Below are 20,755 nucleotides of genomic sequence, written 5' to 3'. Positions count from 1 at the left end.
TAATAGCCAAAAGCGGTGACCTAAATAGTTGCCAAAGACACATTCACAAATGCGCATCTCCAATACGTTTTAATTACAAGCTTTCAGTGACCCATCATCAAGTTATTGGTTTACAATATTTACATGTCCAGATAGAGAAGTTCTTTACTTTTACAATGTGAAATTTCAAACATACTTGGTGTGTAGACAACGTCACCCTCAAATATATAGTGAGTGAGTGAGTTTGGTTTAACACTGCTTTGAACAGTATTACAGTTTTATCACAACATGTCTGCTTAATGTGAGAGGAAAACCCGAGGTGATGCAGGTCTCAGACATTAATCACTTCAGTGAAACCCACGAGCACGGGTATGGTGCCTAGAAACATAATCGGGGCGAACCAGGATTCGAACCCACAATCATAGGTTTCTGGCATGCCCAAGGGACGCAACTCTGCACAGCGAATCACAATCACTTAGCCGACTGGGCCATCCGTGCCCCCTCAAATAGATAAATCGCCGCGACATAATATAGGCTATTTACGTGTATACGGCAACCAGAGCGTTAAACTGGGCACCCATCATGTTGTCGTGCTGTAAACTGAGAGCGAGTGTTTTTACTTCCTTGTCAGACTTGCAGCTAAACAGGTTGTGACGAGCGTTAAACGAGGTTAAGCTGTTGCCTAACATTGGGACACAGGAGCATTTTCATTCAACGTACAAGTTTCTGTAAGGTAAATATACATCTTTTGCATTGTTTCGGTCCTGGGCTATAATTTATAGCTAAGAACAAGGCGTGTTAAATGGGATTTATGTGATGTGTCGCGCCTTGTCTCTTCTGTCATGCATAACATTTTGTCTACAGCAGGGTGGTGACAATTGGACATTTGGGGACACAAAGTCCATGTTTGAATAGTTATCAAAATCTGAGTTAGTTTATCAACTGTCAAATTATGAGTAACAACAATCATGATCAGCTGTATTCCACATCTTGCAAAGAACCACACTGCCACTTCCAATTTACTATTCAACTCCTCCATGAAATGTCGGTGAAATGATAGAAGAGTCAAAACAGTTTTGCTTCACATAATCCAGAATATAACGCGATCTTTGAATGACATTTCCAGAAACGTAATTGCAAGTATCCCCAGTGGAAACACGTTGTTTGTCACTGATCAACTGTCAAAACACGACACGTCTGGTCACTTTTCGTGGAATGCGTACTCCAAACTCATTTTTCTTCAGCCTAACGTTGATCTGTAATACCATTAACATTTTGCTTCTTGATTATTCTGCATTGGTGCTGACATAGACTTTAGTCGCCAGATTCATCGCATGTGACATAATGCATGCTGCTAGGAACCACTCAGGATGATGTTGGGTGGGAAGAGAAATAACCCACATGATACTCGGGTCCAAGGTCAGAGACTGTACACGTGATTTCACCCGGGACATGTAATTTCTCGTAGGCCGTAAGTTATTCTCCAAGTCGTAAATGTTAACTCTATATCTGCAAACAGGTTCGGGTCAGGTAAACTTCCTGTTCAATGTGAAGTTCAAGAGTGGCATCCTCCTCCGCCCTACACTTTTCATTTTGCTCATAATAATGTGTATTAATACTGCACTAAGTCCATCCACTGAAACAAGCTTAGAGGGCTTCATCAAAATGATTAAGATGCAGACACCAAAACGTTGTGAATATAAACTCTAAGAATATGTAAATGGGTTACCCTAAAATGAACTAAAAAGTGTATATACAGTTTTTCACTAACATTCACAGATGTATAGGGCTACATATCCTAGTCAGAGATTTAAGAGGTTTGAAAGTTAAATGGTGATGACGCTTAATGCTGCTTTGAAAGTTCTCTCTCTCTTTGTGTTTGGGGCAGAATGTATTGTTGTTGAGATCGTAATGCTCGGATGGGCCTAGAGTTATGTAGGCTAGACGAATAACATTGAACTAGATCATGTTCCCATGACATCTAAACGGGGGTATAAGTCTCTCTATACATGCTTCGACGAGTTATGTTAATAGAAAAAGAGAGGCATCATTGAAGAACATGGGTAGTCATTTCATAATTTGACATTTTTGACGAAGCAATACTGAATCACGCAATGTTAAGATTTTGTTTGCCTCGACACTTCAGTAACCTTTCTGAAAAGAGATGAAAAGTGCACAGGCCATTTGGAGGGTAATGCGACGGAAACGTGTATTCTTAAATAAACCTGTGATAAGCCATGTCGGCATCCGAGTGACAGAAACATGCAAAGTCTGATCGTTATTGGAAGACAGATTGATGAGCAATAGAGCACACTGGTTTCTGTCTTTGAAAAACTCTTGAGCCTAGGACCTAGGATTTGTGTTCAGTATCTGGTACTCGTCTCTCTACATACACATGGTTTTGTTTAAAAGGCTTGCCCCTGGTTCCTGAGTAACAGTCGGTAAAAATGGCTGAACAATATTAATTCATGAAGCTACTCTTCTACATTGTAGGAAAAATATGCCGGCATAGTGTATATACTTCACTGTCTTTGGTCTGTATGCCAGTTGAAGGTTGGCAGGAATACTTGTCTGCTATATATTTCGATCTCAAATATCAGCATTGTCTTCAGGTCGATCATAACCATATCATAAGATGCAAAAAGGAAGGTAACTTTTACAGTTTAAACAGTTTAAAGTTTACACAGCGACCTTTACATTTCCAGTGTCCGATGGGATATGGACTTTGCAGATGTATCACACAGTAATGTGGATAATGAAACATTAGTATGGAAAGAACAATGCATTGATACTTTATTGATCAAATCTGTCAAACCAAAAGCTAGAACCAAGCATCAGCCTGTGAAAAGAGCCTTTAAAAGGGACTGTCATGAAAAACAAAACAAGATGTTGGCAAACAGAGTAATACTCAATCATTATCCACTCAACTAATAATTTAAAAAATATTCTAATTTGGTCACTTTATTCCAAGGATATATAGTCTACACTTGAAAAGTTACTGAAGTTGTAATTAAAACATGCCCTTAACCAGATATACATGAGATGGATAACGAAAACGAGGCAACAATAGTCTATTCAAGTTGTAACTGTACTATATCCTGCTTTACCCAACTAGTGGTCATTGTTGACCAGGGAGTGGTAGGTCCAAGAATCGGCCACAATTTTATACCCACTACAGTTCGTGACAGTTCGTGCATTTTCGATATCGCGAGATATGGGTGCATGATACCCACATAGTCATTGAAATGGTGCGTTTTGGCGAATCGTTTTTTATGTTGCGTTTTTACTCGGCGCTTCCAAAATGGGATTCAGTCTGACCTTTTCCCTGTATGACAATTGAAGCCCCCTTTTTGCTGGAGTCCTTTATTCAACAAAATAAAAGAAGTAAGCCAATCAAGTTATTCATCAGCAAGAATATAATCAAATAAGAAGTTCCCACAATACTTACAAATCAATATTTATATATGGATCCGAGGCAGTTGTTAGTGCCACTGTCACTGGATCGAAACTATCTCGTCATGACACCAGATGCTGGTTCCAAAGATATTTTAACAGCCCCAGAATACATAAATAAACAATCTAAGTATGAACAATTTGTCATATAGTTTTAAATCAAAATAATGCATGTCATCATCCACTTTTTTTAGAAATTGTTAAATTATATCAACAAATCTATAACACCACTTCTTATCCCATGCATGGAGAATCTCACCCAAGTGTCTTTTCATATCAAACATATCTTCACAAGTCGATAAAGGTTTAAAACTCCGAGTCTTAATACATTGTATGTTAAATATGTTACATATCTTGCATCTATCATCAGACACTAGGGTGAGATTATATTTATCATCGAACATCATTCTTTCAACTTTTTCAGTTTGGAGAAAGTAATAAGCAGTGTCTTAAGTGTAAAAAAAGTACTGCTAACAGCGACAGTAGCAGAGCCTTTAGTGATGTCATTTGATTGTGACGCCATGGTAACAACAACGCAACAATTGTCTGCAAAGCATTGTGATGCAATTTCTACAATGTAGATTTTGCTTTATCACACCAAAGTGGTATCTCCTGTGGGAGTCAGTTTGGGATGTCATTCAAAGTATATTTAATACTACCATGGTGTTTATCGCAGAATATGTGTTCTTTTAATTCGGCCGAATTTGTCACTAATCGCCAACACCTTAGGAGATGTTGGAAATCCAGCTGGGGTCCATATAGGTAGCAAAGGTGCTGTAAGTCCCCATTGCCCCAAGCATGGTGATCAGGCTTCAGTTGCTGGCGATTTTTTGCCCAATTTTATTATGTATTGTTGCATGTAGTGATATATAATTTTATGGGTTTATACTAGTTTTTTAATATTAATCTGTGCTATACTAGTTATTTCACTGTCCTTTGTTGACATTACGTATTAACTATGTATAACGTTTGATAGTCACGATATGGCTGACATACTTCCGATGTGACTTTAAATTTAAACTCATGTAATATTGTTTTAATTATTCATTCATCTATTTGTAACATTCACTATAATTCATTTTTGTACACACAAACAATTCAATAGCACTCCGTAAAGGCTGTATACGGATCGCAATTTTAGTAAGGCAAGAAAGCAGTAACAGTGAAAACGTTTCTGTAAACACCAAGTCCAGTAGTTAGAATGCCACTGTCTCTGTACACAACAAACCTTGTGAGCGTGTCTAGTGCTGCTCAGGCTGCTGGTACCAATTGCACGACCACTGAGTTATTTACCAACTTGAAAAATGCTTTTACTGCCTCAATTTTATTCTGTTTTCATTTCTCGTGGTTGAAATCAATGTAACCTTTTAGAAAATGAATATGTTCACACTGAAAAACTCCTCGGATTTCTGTTACTTTCATCCCCTGCTCAAGAAAGAATTGAATGTTCCTGTCGCGAGAGACATACTATTGTTGGCCAAACAGGTTTGGCTCCAGGATCCTCGCTGGTTCGCCTTTTATACACAGTGTAATACATTCTTCGTATGTATCAGAGGGAGGGAGAATATGACAGGTTACATGCATGGGAACGCTTTCAATTAACGAGTGAGATAAACTCCCCTGAAAAATTAGCGTAAGCGGACCAGCCTGTTAGATAGTCTACCATTAAAATATTTCAATGACAGTTTATTCAAAGGACGGCTTTTCCTCCATTAAACCTTGAAATATTTGATGGGTGACAACAAACGCTGGTGAATCAGAGGATACGGGTGGCTGCAGGCTGCAGTGGTGTTAAAAATTCATGGTAACGAATATATAGTAATATGTAATACTATGTGTGAATATTAACAAAACGCTTAGAGAATCCATCAAATATATAAATACGAGTTGATGAAAGTTTACAACTGTTGAGACTCTTGTGTTGATACATTTAATAGATTCTCTATGTTAAATTCACACAAATTTACAACTACGACTTTCAGTCAAACCATGAGTTCCTATCCCGACTACACAGGAAATCACTGACCGTCTATGACCTACACAAATAGAATAAGACTGCCTAGCTCTATGGATTTCTGTTACTTTCATCCCTTGTTCGAAACAGAATTGAAAGTTCCTGTCCCGAGAGACATGCTATTGTGTGTCTAACAGATTTCGCCCCAGGATCCTCGCTGGTATACACAGTGTAATACATTCCTCGTATGTACCAGAGGGAGGGGGGAATATATCAGGTTACATGCATGGGAGCGCTTTCAGTTAACGAGTGAGATATACACCCCTGAACAATTATCCTAAGCGTTCTGGGCTGTTAGATAGACTACCATTGAAATATTTCAATTACAGTCTTTTCAAAGGGCGGCTTTTCCCCCATTAAACCCTAAAATATTTGATCTTTTGAGTGACGTCATTACCCGACGCAACAAGCGCTGGTGATTCCGAGGATATGGGTGGCTGCAGGCTGCAGTGGTGTAAAGTAACATGGTAACAAAAACATTCCTATATATTATATTATATGTGAATATCAACAAAACAGTTAGAGAATTTATCAAATATATAAACACAAGTTGATAAAAGTTTAGAACTGTTGAGGCTCTTGTGTTGATACATTTAATAGATTCTCTATGTTAAATTAACACAAATTTACAACTACCATTTTAAGTCAAACCATGTGCTCCTATCCAGACTACACACCCACAGTGACGGGAAATCACTGACCGTCTATAATCTGCACAACTAGAATTGCCTCTTGTCACGTAGGCTACACAACTTGTAACTTGGCACAAGCAACTGTGATAAAGTCTTCCTATGTACCACCGACCGTCTATAGGCTACACAAATACATGTGGAATTGCATCTTGTACCTTGGCGCAAGTAAACATGGATACAGTGTTCCTATGTACCACCAACCGTCTAAAGCCTACATAGATACATGTGGAATTGCATCTTGTACCTTGGCGCAAGTAAACATGGATACAGTGTTCGTATGTACCACCGACCGTCTAAAGCCTACGTAGATACATGTAGAATTGCATCTTGTACCTTGGTGCAAGTAAGCTGTGATTTGATTGGCTGTTTGAACTCGATTTATTAAAACCAGGTTTCTGATTAGTCGGTCCTGAGGCACCCTCATTAACATCTTGTGTCTGCAGAAACCTTTTTCAAAGTCGGCAACTCACAAACTGAGACACATTGAATATACTGGCTCCTTTCGCTGAGTTCTACAAGCTTCTAGCATGCCAATAGGCCTTGGCTGTTCGTCACTTTGTTGGAGAAACATTCCTATTCTGATCACAAATACTGCATTGAAGCAAGCATCGATAGCTAACGTGTTTCTGTAAATAATGAAAATCTACAAAGCTAAAGACCTCAGAGCGATTTGACGACCTTTCACTAAAATGTTAAAATCACTCATGATCCACATCCTCGTGCATATATCAATTAGGAGATAAACCAACTGTTTATCAATGTTGAGGTTTCGAACTTCGATACGATTCCTGTAGTTGTTTAGAAATTAAACATTAGAAGTTAAAGAATCGGAGTTGGAAATTTTACATTGAATTAATAAAAGTGACAAAACCTATGTCCATCATTAACTGATAGGGCGGGACATCCTCACACGCATGACGGGTGCTACTGGTAGGACAGGACATGCTCACAGTCATGGCGCGTGCTACTGGTAGGTCAGGACATGCTGACACTCATGACTGGTCCTACTGGTAGGTCAGGACATGCTCACACTCATGACTGGTGCTACTGGTAGGTCAGGACATGCTCACACTCATGACTGGTGCTACTGGTAGGGCAGGACATGCTCACACTCATGACTGGTGCTACTGGTAGGTCAGGACATGCTCACACTCATGACTGGTGCTACTGGTAGGGCAGGACATGCTCTCACTCATGACTGGTGCTACTGGTAGATCAGGACATGCTGACACTCATGACTGGTCCTACTGGTAGGTCAGGACATGCTCACAGTCATGGCGCGTGCTACTGGTAGGTCAGGACATGCGCACACTCATGACGGTTGCTACTGGTAGGGAAGGACATGCTCACACTCATGACTGGTCCTACTGGTAGGACAGGACATGCTCACACTCATGACTGGTGCTACTGGTAGATCAGGACATGCTCACACTCATGACGGGTGCTACTGGTAGGTCAGGACATGCTGACACTCATGACTGGTCCTACTGGTAGATCAGGACATGCTCACACTCATGACTGGTGCTACTGGTAGATCAGGACATGCTCACACTCATGACGGGTGCTTCTGGTAGGTCAGGACATGCTCACACTCATGACTGGTGCTACTGGTAGGGCAGGACATGCTCTCACTCATGACTGGTGCTACTGGTAGGTCAGGATATGCTTACACTCATGACTGGTGCTACTGGTAGGGCAGGACATGCTCTCACTCATGACTGGTGCTACTGGTAGATCAGGACATGCTGACACTCATGACTGGTCCTACTGGTAGGTCAGGACATGCTCACAGTCATGGCGCGTGCTACTGGTAGGTCAGGACATGCGCACACTCATGACGGTTGCTACTGGTAGGGAAGGACATGCTCACACTCATGACTGGTCCTACTGGTAGGACAGGACATGCTCACACTCATGACTGGTCCTACTGGTAGGTCAGGACATGCTCTCACTCATGACGGGTGGTACTGGAAGGTCAGGACATGCTCACACTCATGACGGGTGCTACTGGTAGGTCAGGACATGCTCTCACTCATGACGGGTGCTACTGGTAGATCAGGACATGCTCACACTCATGACTGGTGCTACTGGTAGATCAGGACATGCTCACACTCATGACTGGTGCTACTGGTAGATCAGGACATGCTCACACTCATGACTGGTGCTACTGGTAGGTCAGGACATGCTTACACTCATGACGGGTGGTACTGGAAGGTCAGGACATGCTCACATTCATGACTGGTGTTACCAATAGATCAGGACATGCTCACACTCATGGTGAATGGTACTGGTAGGGCAGGACACGCTAACACTTGTGATGGGTGCTACTGGTAGAGCAGGACATGCTCACACTCGTGACGGGTGCTACAGATGACGGAGGACATGCTCACAGTCGTAACGGTGCTACCGACAGAGGAGGACATGCTGACACCAATTACGGCTGATACCGACAGAGCAGGACATGCTTACACTTGTGATGGGTGCTACTGGTAGAGCAGGACATGCTCACACTCGTGACGGGTGCTACAGATAGAGGAGGACATGCTCACACTCGTGACGGGTGCTCCCAATAGAGCAGGGAATGCTTACAGTCATGGCGGGTGTTACTTGTAGGACTGGACATGCTCACATTCATGAAGGGTGCTACCAATAGAGCAGGACTTGCTCACATTTATGACGGGTGCTACCAATAGAACAGGACATGCTCACATTCATGACGGGTGCTACCAATAGAACAGGACATGCTCACATTCATGACGGGTGCTACCAATAGAACAGGACATGCTCACATTCATGACGGGTGCTACCAATAGAACAGGACATGCTCACATTCATGACGGGTGCTACCAATAGAACAGGACATGATCACATTCATGACGGGTGCTACCGATAGAGCAGGACATGCTCACATTCATGACGGGTGCTACCAATAGAACAGGACATGGTCACATTCATGACGGGTGCTACCAATAGAACAGGACATGCTCACATTCATGACGGGTGCTACCAATAGAACAGGACATGCTCACATTCATGACGGGTGCTACCAATAGAACAGGACATGCTCACATTCATGACGGGTGCTACCGATAGAGCAGGACATGCTCACATTCATGACGGGTGCTACCGATAGAACAGGACATGCTCACATTCATGACGGGTGCTACCAATAGAACAGGACATGCTCACATTCATGACGAGTGCTACCAATAGAACAGGACATGCTCACATTCATGACGGGTGCTACCAATAGAACAGGACATGCTCACATTAATGACGGATGCTACCGATAAAGCAGGACATGCTCACATTCATGACGGGTGCTACCAATAGAACAGGACATGATCACATTCATGACGGGTGCTACCAATAGAACAGGACATGCTCACATTCATGACGGGTGCTACCAATAGAACAGGACATGCTCACATTCATGACGGGTGTACCGATAGAGCAGGACATGCTTACACTCACTCGTGACGGGTGTACCGATAGAGCAGGACATGCTTACACTCACTCGTGACGGGTGTACCGATAGAGCAGGACATGCTTACACTCACTCGTGACGGGTGCTACAGGTAAAGCAGGACTTGCTCACATCCATGACGGGTGCGACTGGTAGGTCAAGACATGGTCAGTCATGACGGGTGCTACTGGTAGGTCAAGACATGGTCAGTCATGACGGGTGCTACTGGTAGGTCAAGACATTGTCAGTCATGACGGGTGCTACTGGTTGGTCAGGACATGGTCAGTCATGACGGGTGCTACTGGTAGGTCATGACATGCCCACACTCTTGACTGGTGCAGTCGCCAAAACTCATTGCGTATAAAATCCAAAGGTGATTACAACAAAGTGCCAAATAAATACTGAAGGAAATTCATGGATTGGTGTTGAATGTTGTTGGCTGTCACTGTCAGTCTAGGCACTGATCAATTCGATATACTGTCTCTTGTAAAAACTTTAAACGTTAAAATGTGTCGTTCATACGCTCTCGTCCAACAGAAAAGCCGTTAATCATGTAGCCTCACATTCAACTATTTTGATCGACCCGCTTGACGTGAGCCGTGAGGAGCCCGATAAATACACGAATGTGATGCAGTAGTGGCAGATTCATTCCAGATTACCTAAGGATATTTTCCCCAAAAGTAAATACTCAGGGATTCATGATTTATCACAATAAAGAAAAAATATAACAAGGCGTATAACGTTTATTTTTAAAAAAAAAACATTTTCTAAAATTCTATGTTTTAATGTAACTTCTTATATGATAATATACATAAGCATTTAGGAAATAAAACACAGCATTCAAGGATATGATTTAGTCCATTTATATCAATTGTTTCACTAATAATAAACGATTATATTATACTGTTCACTTACTAACTGGCAAATGGTTTCTCGCACACTTAAACAATTCTTAAATCTACAGTTTCGTGGCGACATTACATGCACAAAGTTTATGTTCACTATGGTAATCAGCAAACAAAATAACTTTCATACCATTGCTTAAGTTTCGCATTCAGATAAAGAAGAAGAAGAATGTGCATTATTGGAGATTTAGAGCTTGATGAGAAACTAATAATCCATTCGTGGATTTTTCTTCCCAATTAAGCTGAAAAACCGTGGTACAGTTGAAAGGGTGGTGAGGAAGTCTAGTGGTTAAACGTACGCTCGTCACGCCGAAGACCCGGGTTCGATTCCCGACATGGGTACAATGTGTGAAGCCCATTTCTGGTCTTCCCCGCCGTTATATAGCTGGAGTATTGCTAAACGCGGCGTAAAACCATACTCATTCATTCATTCATTCGTCCTGAATCACAGTGATACAGATGCAAGGTTGGTGCGGACGTATTGTGGTTAAAACGTTGGCTTCTCACGCCGAAAGCCCACTTTCATTTCCCCACAATGATACAAAGTGTGAAACCTTACTCACTCACTCACTCACTATAACTGGAATACTGTCCAAACTCACTCACTGATAACACAATGTGAACAGTGACCTGAATAGCTGCCATTGACGTTTTGCGACAAATGCGCATCTCCAATACGTATGACAAGCTTTAAGTTTCCCCTTATCAAGTTTAAACAATATTTACTGATCAAGTTAGAAGAGATTTGACTTGCTTTGTTTGACATTTCAAACATACATTGTGTATAGATGGGCGTGTGCAGTTGCTACAAAGTCATCCTAAATCAGATGAATCGCAGTAACATAATATAGGCTATTTACATGTATGCAACAAACAGAGCGCTAAATTGAGCACCTGACATTTTGTCCTGCTGTTTTCACTTCCTTGTTAGACTTGCGGGTAAACAGGTTTTGACGAGCGTCCATCGATGTGTTGCTGTTGCCTAACATTGTGACACCAGGGGCATTTTCATTTGACTTACAAGTTTATGCAAGGTAAATATAGTATTACATATTCAGCATTGTTTTAGTCCTGGGTTATAATTAATAGCTGAGAACAAGGCGTATTCAATAACAATTATGTGATGTGTAGTATCTTATATGATGTCTCTTCTGTCATGCATAACATTTTGTCTACATCAGGGTGGTGACAATGAGACATTTAGGGACACAAAGTCCATGTTTGAATAGTTATCAAAATCCGAGTAAGTTTTGCAAGACGGACTATCAACTGTCAAGTTATGAGCCCCAACGCCAGAGACCGTAAACGTGATATATCTGCAGGTTTTGTGTATGATCCTATTTCGGGTTCAGGTAAACTTCCTATTCAATGTGAAGTTCAGTGTCACGTTCTCATCCGCCCCACACTTCTCCTTTTGTTCATAATAATGTGTATTTATAATGCCCCATATCCATCACTGAAACATGTTCAAAGGACCTCATCAAAATGATAAACATATAGACACCAAAAAGCTGTCAAAATAAACTCAAAGAATATGTTTATGAGTAACCCCAAAATGAAGTCAAAGTATATACGCAGCTCATCACTAACATCACAGATGTATAGGGATAGAGATACTAACGAGGGATGCGAGCAGAGGTTGGAAAGTGTTAACTGTTGATGACGCTTAATGATGGTGCTGCTGCTACCAGCATAGTGTATATACTTCAATGTGTTGGGTCTGTATGCCAGTTGAAGGGTGGAAAGAATACTTGTCATTTGTAACCTTCTCTATCATTCATTTTTGTACCCAGAACAATTTTACGTATCGTGAAGGCTTCAAACAGATCGCCATTTTGGCAAGGCAAGAAAGCAGCAACACTGAAAACGTTTCTGTACACACCGGGTCCTATAGTTAGAATGCCACTGTCTCTGTACACTACAAACCTTGTGAGCGTGTCAAGTTGTGCTGGTACTCATTTCTCAATTGTCTCACTGCAGTTTCACCAGAACGCACCGGTACCTTGCTGCCGGCGTGTATACAGTAATCAGCTTGCTCTTTTGAGGTTTAAGTGTGTCACAGGGAATTAGGCTCACCTTGCTTTTATTTGAACTGAACATAATAGTGGTTCTGACCTTGTATTTGTTTCGTCTCATGTCAAAACCGAATATAGGCAGCGTGTAGGCTCTGTGGAGATTTATGTGATGTGAAACGTATTATAGGAGGTCTCTTCTGTGAAGCATAACAACTGGTCTGCAGCCCCATTGGGACATGAATAGTTTTCAAAACCCAAACCAGTTTGTAAGGCAGACTATCAACTCTCACATTATGAATGAGATCTGCGCGATAGAATTGAAGAACGGTTTGGATTTTGAAGGCCATGTGGAGGTTCACATGCTTCATGTGTCGGACATGGTGATAACAGTATCACTTTTTCGTAAACACCTGTTATAATCACTATTTGATTGTGATTCATAAATGCATGCTCATCCTATAGTCGGAATCGTTTAATCCACACTGCTTTTAGCAAAGATTTCTATTGAATATGGAAAGGATTTTGTCGCTTTTTATGTAAGAAGATTAAAACACTGTTTCGAATTCTAAAATTGAAAGAACCGATTTAAACTGTCGTTCTTATAGTGCGTTAAAATATCAGGTTAGAATGGTCAGATGGCTGTACCTAATGCAGCCCACTAGTCATGAAAGTCATGATACATTATTGTAAAGATGACAAATACATGATTAGCATCCACAATGGCATTTATTGATATGAAGATCTTGAAATGGGGTTCTTAGATTGTCACCAATTTAAAGAAAGACATTCGTCAGAATTGGACGTTCTGTTTTCAGGTGGCAAGTTGGCAGTGATGAGCCAGAGAACGATTTTGGTAGTGACACTTGTCGCATATCTGGCAATTGTCACAAACAGTCAGCTGACAGGTTGGTAGACAACATAATGGATGTAACTCATTTCAAAAGAACGAGTAACTGATAAATGCTGAGTAACCAAATATGACTGTTACCGTTTGTAGGTATTTAGTCTTAGATTGAAAAATTACTTTGAACAGCCTCGTGAGATGAAGCACAACGCTTCATTTAAACAGATTTCTCTCCTCATTGATTGAGGTTTTGTTGAATATTTAAGTTGAATATTTGTGCATTATATATATTAATATATTAATAGAATGCATCAATAGATTTGTCACTTCAATCGTAAATGTTACACTGTTACTTTACAAATACTGTATCTTTTAATTCAAATGTCTCCCTACAATTGTTAAATTTCTTGGTGTCGTCGCTGGAGTGTGTTAATACATTATGACGTCACAGTTGTAATTTATGACGTCATCATAAGTATCACGTCATATATGTCAGATTAGTACTATGTCTGAAACTGATATAAACAAGATGATGGACTGACGTGGACTTTTTTATTTTATCATATATTACATGTATATATATATAATGCACAAGTTTTAAAAATATTCAACTTAATATTCAACAAAACCTCAATTAACTCTGTTTTAATGAAGCGTAGTGCTTCATCTCACGAGGCTCTTCAAAGTAATTTACGTGATACATATAAAACATGTATTGAAACACATAGTTTCAGGTTTACAAACATAAAATGCACCACATTTGTCAAATAAGTGAAAGGCGCTGTTAGTAGCAGGTGTTCTGATTTATGTCAATGTTTGAAGGTGGAAGGATTGCGGTCTTTTCAGTTAGGTATACAATCCGTATCTGACAAGTAGATAAAATGCATGTCAGCTCATTCAAAGGCCCCCACTCTTATATACATGTAGGTACAGCCAGCCCTCCAGAGACTGTCCGATACTCGAACGATTAGGTCTGTCCTGTGTGTGTCATCAACCATTGAGGTAACGCTAAATCACACCTCTAGGTTTGTCAGCACCATACCAGTGCTCGTGGATTTCAACGAAGTAGTAAACGTCTGAGATCTGCATCATTTCGGACTCTCCTCCCACATTAAGCTGACACCCCGTGATTTAACTGGAATACTGTTAAAAGCGGCATTTAACCCGACTCACCCACTCACTCCTCTTACAATCGGGCCACTACAGCACATATTCTGCGAGCGTCTCGGTCATTTGCTGCTTCTGACAATCACTATATATAAACTTACAACAATCTCTACTGCCACATACCAATATCCAATTGCGATATGAAAAAAAATTGTCGGAGACCAAGAAATCGTAGGACGGTTGATTGTTGTTTCTCCCATGCCAACGAAATGGACAGGTGGTCGTGGTTAACACGTGATTACTCGCGAGTAATTCCTCCACAATGTATTAATATTAATGTACCTGGTATTACCTTATAGTTCATTATCCAATAACATATACACATGGTTTGATATTCGCGGTGGAAAAGGATGTTTACAATATCGCGAATCCTGTTGAGGGTCATGAATTTTAGTTCTAGTTCTTAGTCTGAGTGACGTGTGACCTACGGCAAAGATCGTTTTACCAAAACATCTGGTCTGAATCCTGAAGGCACTCCTGTGACCCAACCGTTTGTTTAGGTTTAGCAATCAACACCAAGTTCTGAGAATGAGCAGCAAGTTGTCAACGTGAAGTTAATCGAGGAATACAGTGTAAATAATTAACAAAATCAAACAAACTTAATTTAGACAGAGATTTATATATAAATTCTGAAGAAACCAATGTTCATGTTTTTTCTGTCCAAAAGACTTTTACGGCCATATTTGCTTCACCAAAGAATGGAAATATTTTTGGTTTACAGTTAAAGTGTACCCAATTCTTTGAAAGCGAATTCCCGCGCAAAACATGAAGTTAAATTTTAATATCAAGGGTTTGTCTCGATACATGCAAACTTTAGTATATTGTTGATGATATTTTCAATATTTTTGGCAAGAGAATATCGCCAGAATATGCCATGCTTTAATAAGTGAAGCTTACTTTCAATCAACGATTGTAAATCATATGATCTTTCAATTAGAATATTTTGTTTGTTTCGACAAAATCCAATGGTATTTACTATGTCTCTGGCAAAAAATAACCATCCTCGATTATCTGAAGACACATGAACGTGAAAGCAAGAATAGCGGTAAAGATAATAGCAATGGTTCACTGAATATCAGTGATGTCACAAGGCGTTCACGAGAAGGGTAAGCATGTCCGGCTCTAGTGGTAGCACCCGCCACTCACAACATTTGCATAAAAAGGTATCTGTTTGTTGCCTGACGTTTGAATTGCGTCTGTTATCTGTTAAAGTAACGAAAAAACATTTAAGAAGTATGTTCGTTTTGCAACACAGTAGAGGGCAGCAAGTTTTCTGCTTCCTGTGCGACAATATTCGCGACACGCAGTCTAAGGGTTGAAGTTTGATCTCTTTCACAGGATGTGTGGGGGATGTCGTTTTAGTCGTGGATACATCAGCAAGTGTTGGCGCTACAAACTTCAACAATATGAAGAACGGCGTTGAACTATTCATCAACGACAGCTTCGCAAACTATCCAAATGTTCGAGTTGGCTACGTCATGTATGGCACATCGGTAACACAATCAGTAGGTCTCAATGGTCAAGCTAACCAGGCGAGTTTACTCAACCAACTACGCAGCGCCACATACCCTTTTAATGCTCAGGAGAACACACACCTTGGCATCAACCAGGCCGCAAACATCCTGAACACCCAAGCTCGAAGTGGATCACCAAAGCTCATGATTGTCATAACAGACAGTCTCTCTGACAATCAGGCAGCCACCATCACTGCTGCCGCCAATGCAAGGGCCGCAGGCATCACTATATATGTTATTGGAATAGAAGCCTCTGTGACCGGCAGTGCCAGTTTGCTTGATAATTTCCGCCAGGAGCTCCAACAGATTGCCTCAGTTCCAAGCATTGTAACCCGGATTTCTGACTACAGTCTTCTTACTAATTCGCTGGGAAACTTGCCAAACGCCATATGCGCAGGTGAATATTTTTACTTACGAAAGGGCATGATAGTATTGTGATATACTTGAATGAGAGTAAATATTATTAAGCTTATTTTACTGTCAAAAGAGTTTGACCTGAACACTTTGATAATTTCGAATGTTTCTAATCTGAAAAACATTCAATCAAGCAAACACTATACACATGTTACTTTTGTTTCAGTTCAAATCATCAGCAACATGGTAAGCCAGACAGTGTTCACAAGTCAAACCATCATCCTCTCAGTGTCCTTGAATCAGAACGGCATCACCGGTGGAGTCTGGGCGAAAAATGGAGGGGCTCTTCCCAATGACGGCCGCATTTCTGTTTCCGTGGATAACCAGTTTCAGCGTCTAACAATTGTCAATGCCCAACAGAGTGACGCAGCAACATACTCCTTCGCCATTGCTGGACAGTCGAGGTCTGCAACTGTCAGTGTTACAGGTGAGACCCCACGCATGTGGGTGGAATCCTATCACACCGCCCAATTCATGACCATGGAAACTCCCTTTAAACAGTAAATTATTTACCCTGAGGAATGGCATAACTGCAGCTATTCGATGAAACTCTTTACCAATCAAACATTCTGAAAATGAGTTTGGTCCTTTGGTTTTCTCAACTTCTTTCATACTGTTCACTTTACAAACGAAGATGTTTCGTTTTGACTTCATTTAAGCCATTATGTTTTCCCATTACATCTAGACGGTTCAGACGAGTCAATTGTGTTTTGCTGTTTTAGCTGGAATCATCCAATGGACCGTACGTCAGACCAGGACTATTGGTAGTACTGTAACCCTTACGGTGAATTTATTAAACGGCAATTGTAACCAAGGAACATGGACACAGAATTTCGTTACATTTACCCTCGGAGTAGCGAGAAGCTACAGCACAAGCAATAACTGCCGTACACACACCCTGACTATCACCAACGTCCAACTATCTGACCAGGGAACATACCGATTCACCTACAATACACAACAGGTTTCGTCTGAGCTCACTGTTTCAAGTAAGTGGTAACGGTTATTTAACATGATGTGATTAACTATGAACATCGACGCGGTATTGGTATACATATACGTACGTGCCTCTGTCACATTTACAATGAAAGGAATGAGTAGAAAATATAAGGAAGCGACACGTGCAAATTTATACTATGATAAGGCTTGAGCGTAATTATTCTGTCCGACTTTCATTAAAGTATCCAAGAAGCGAGTGTTTATATTTTACGCCGCTTGTATCAATATCACAGCCCAAAGCACGGCGAAGTGATCAAGGAAGAACTGCACACATCTTACCCTTTAAAGGAATCCAGCCAGGTTCCCAAGGTAACAAAAGCCACGTCTTTCATTTCTTAGCTAACCCCAAGCCCTCATGTTTTTTCTTAGACGATTACATGTCCTTACAGCGAGTTCTGCACCGGTCAATGGTGGATTCAACGAGTGGACAGCATGGAGCCAACCCCAATGCAGTGTAACATGCGGCACCGGAGCTACAAAAACTGTCTTCAGATCTAGGACATGTGACAACCCTGAACCAGTGAATGGTGGTGCTAACTGCACCGGTCAGTTCACGGAGTTGGCGCTGACCAACTGTGGCTTGGTTGGATGTCCAGGTAGGTCCACTGACATAATGTCAGCAAAACGAAGTGCAAGAAAACACTCTTTACTCCAATAATAATAATGATAATGCTTAGACATTATTACCCCGGTCAGTAGATCAGTGTGCACTCAACAATTATTCTCAACTCCGTGGGGAGTATACAACCAAAGATGCCTGTGAGTTCTAGAGGGTTAACAACATATCATCTCATCCTGCCGGGTACCCATTCACTACCGGATGAACAAAGTCACTTGCCTAAGGAGACACAACATGTGCTACATATGCTCAGAGTGGGACAGGACCGAAGCATTGTGATCACTTACGCTAATGGCTGATACAGTTCTGCTTTTGTAACAAGGGGATTTCCAAAATATATCAAGTAATCATTACGTCCAGAACCTAACTGAGAAATCAGTTAATGACCTTACAAGATCAATGAATATTCAATGAATCATACCGAAACGCACATGTTTAGGTTTAGTAGCACAACAGGCATACAATGGGTCAAATGCGTGGCAAAAGCAATAAGTTACAGGCCCTGTAATTAATCTAAGTGCACCCACGAATGATCAGACATTTGTTACTGTTGAATTTCTTGAAACCGGCCCGTCTCCTTCCTTGAATCTGAATTCGTTTTGGGAATTGGCAGAAATCCGGTGTTTAGAACTAAGTGGCCTAGTCACATTTGGCACGTCAGGTTAGAAAAGGCCATGAATCGGCCCATATTGCTCTTATATAGGTGCTGTCAGCACATCTTAAAACTATCCTTTCCTGAAACTTCATCCATGGTCATGGTTACACAAGGGCAGATAACTATAAATCGTCCTGACCTCTGCCGACAACCGCTGTTGAAATCTAGGCGCGGCAACCGCTCGATATTTTACTAGCACTTCAATCATTTCCTGCCCCCAATAAATGCCGCATGACAGAAAATTACAACATGCATTTAATTCATTTTTACTCTTTAGGCCCACACGAATCCGTATCAGTAACGTTCACGCAATTTTCTTTGCTTGCAGTAAATGGTGGCGTGACGGAGTGGACAACTTGGAACTCGGGATCAGTGACGTGCCCTCAGACTTGTGGAACAACAGCACAGAAAATTACAGAGAGGCGGCGTACCTGTACCAATCCAACACCTGTGAATGGAGGAACATTTTGTGGCGAGACGCTGCTGGAAACACGAACTGAGTCTTGCGGATTAACAAACGCCTGTCCAAGTAAGGAAGCAACCCATGTATACGAACCAGTGTTACTTAAGGAATTGCCAACGATTATAAATACATAAATAAAATTAAGTACCTGGAATGGCAGTGCCTCTTTAAATGCTGTCACCAAAGATATTTTAGTTCATGCTCGTGCTAGTTAGTATCTAGGTAGAATACTTCGGTTCAGTCTCTGTTGACTGATAACTTTGTGGGTAGAATACCCCGATTAGAGTCTCTGTTGACTCTGATAACTATCTTGGTGGAACAGCCCCGTTACAGTCTCTGTTGACTCTGACAACTATCTTGGTAGAACAGCCCCGTTACAGTCTCTGTTGACTCTGACAACTATCTATGTAGAATACCCCGGGTACTGTCTCTGTTGACTCTGATAACTATCTTGGTAGAATACCTCAGTTACAGTCTCTGTTGACTCTGACAACTATCTTGGTAGAACAGCCCCGTTACAGTCTCTGTTGACTCTGACAACTATCTATGTAGAATACCCCGGGTACTGTCTCTGTTGACTCTGATAACTATCTTGGTAGAACAGCCCCGTTACAGTCTCTGTTGACTCTGACAACTATCTTGGTAGAACAGCCCCGTTACAGTCTCTGTTGACTCTGACAACTATCTATGTAGAATACCCCGGGTACTGTCTCTGTTGACTCTGACAACTATCTTGGTAGAATACCTCAGTTACAGTCTCTGTTGACTCTGATAACTATCTTGGTAGAACAGCCCCGTTACAGTCTCTGTTGACTCTGACAACTATCTTGGTATAATACCCACGTTACAGTCTCTGTTGACTCTGACAACTATCTTGGTTGATTACCCCTGTTACAGTCTCTGTTGACTCTGATAACTATCTTGGTATAATACCCACGTTACAGTCTCTGTTGACTCTGATAGCTATCTTGGTAGAATATCTCAGTTACAGTCTCTGTTGACTCTGGTTACTATCGTGGTAGAATACCTCAGTTACAGTCTCTGTAGACTCTGATAACTATCTTGGTAGAATACCTCAGTTACAGTCTCTGTTGACTCTGATAACTATCTTGGTAGAATACCTCAGTTACAGTCTCTGTTCACTCTGATAACTATCTGGGTAGAATATTCCTGTTACAGCCTCTGTTGACTCTGTGTTAGATTACCCCACGAACACGAACGTCAGATAATCTTTCACTTTTTCTTTTACTGTTTAAACTGATTTTATCAATCTATTATTGACATTTTTCAGCTGTGGTCAATGGCGGTGTGTCTCAGTGGGGCGTTTGGACCAACCCAACTTGTAGTGTGACATGTGGCACCTCTGCCACCAAAGTGATCCAGAGGTTCAGGACCTGCACCAACCCACCTCCTTCACCTGGAGGTGCTAACTGTGTCGACAACTTGGTGGAGAGTGCGGTGGTCAACTGTGCTTTGACTGGTTGTCCAGGTAAATCCTCCTCCTATAAACTCACCATGTTTAAATACATACTGTCTACATTTGAATAGTGTTGCAC

General features: G+C 41.2%; 1 protein-coding gene across 16 annotated transcripts in view; it reads left to right on the top strand.

Annotated features, from left to right (window-relative positions):
- The first annotated feature begins 561 nt into the window (after positions 1 to 561).
- The window catches only part of LOC124146861 (SCO-spondin-like), a 38,837-nt gene continuing 18,643 nt past the window's right edge, over positions 562 to 20,755 (top strand). For 11 of the 16 annotated variants that reach the window (XM_048385798.1, XM_048385797.1, XM_048385796.1 and 8 more), the window contains exons 1-9: positions 5,756 to 5,913; positions 11,441 to 11,543; positions 13,340 to 13,429; positions 15,874 to 16,446; positions 16,630 to 16,890; positions 17,186 to 17,452; positions 17,852 to 18,058; positions 19,065 to 19,265; positions 20,491 to 20,688. In XM_048385798.1, coding sequence (XP_048241755.1) covers positions 11,537 to 11,543; positions 13,340 to 13,429; positions 15,874 to 16,446; positions 16,630 to 16,890; positions 17,186 to 17,452; positions 17,852 to 18,058; positions 19,065 to 19,265; positions 20,491 to 20,688 — 1,804 coding nt within the window. In that variant the 5' untranslated portion in view covers positions 5,756 to 5,913; positions 11,441 to 11,536. Of the gene's footprint in view, positions 713 to 5,755; positions 5,914 to 11,440; positions 11,544 to 13,339; positions 13,430 to 15,873; positions 16,447 to 16,629; positions 16,891 to 17,185; positions 17,453 to 17,851; positions 18,059 to 19,064; positions 19,266 to 20,490; positions 20,689 to 20,755 lie in introns of those variants that run through there. The other 5 variants (XM_048385799.1, XM_048385800.1, XM_048385801.1 and 2 more) reach the window with 3 other exon arrangements.

The sequence above is a fragment of the Haliotis rufescens genome, unplaced genomic scaffold, assembly GCF_023055435.1.
Source record: "Haliotis rufescens isolate VD_foot unplaced genomic scaffold, xgHalRufe1.0.p SCAF_6, whole genome shotgun sequence".
In the NCBI taxonomy this organism is placed as follows: Eukaryota; Metazoa; Mollusca; class Gastropoda; order Lepetellida; family Haliotidae; genus Haliotis; species Haliotis rufescens.
The sequence above is the reverse complement of the archived record's forward strand: the minus strand, read 5'-3'. Positions and strand labels throughout refer to the sequence as shown.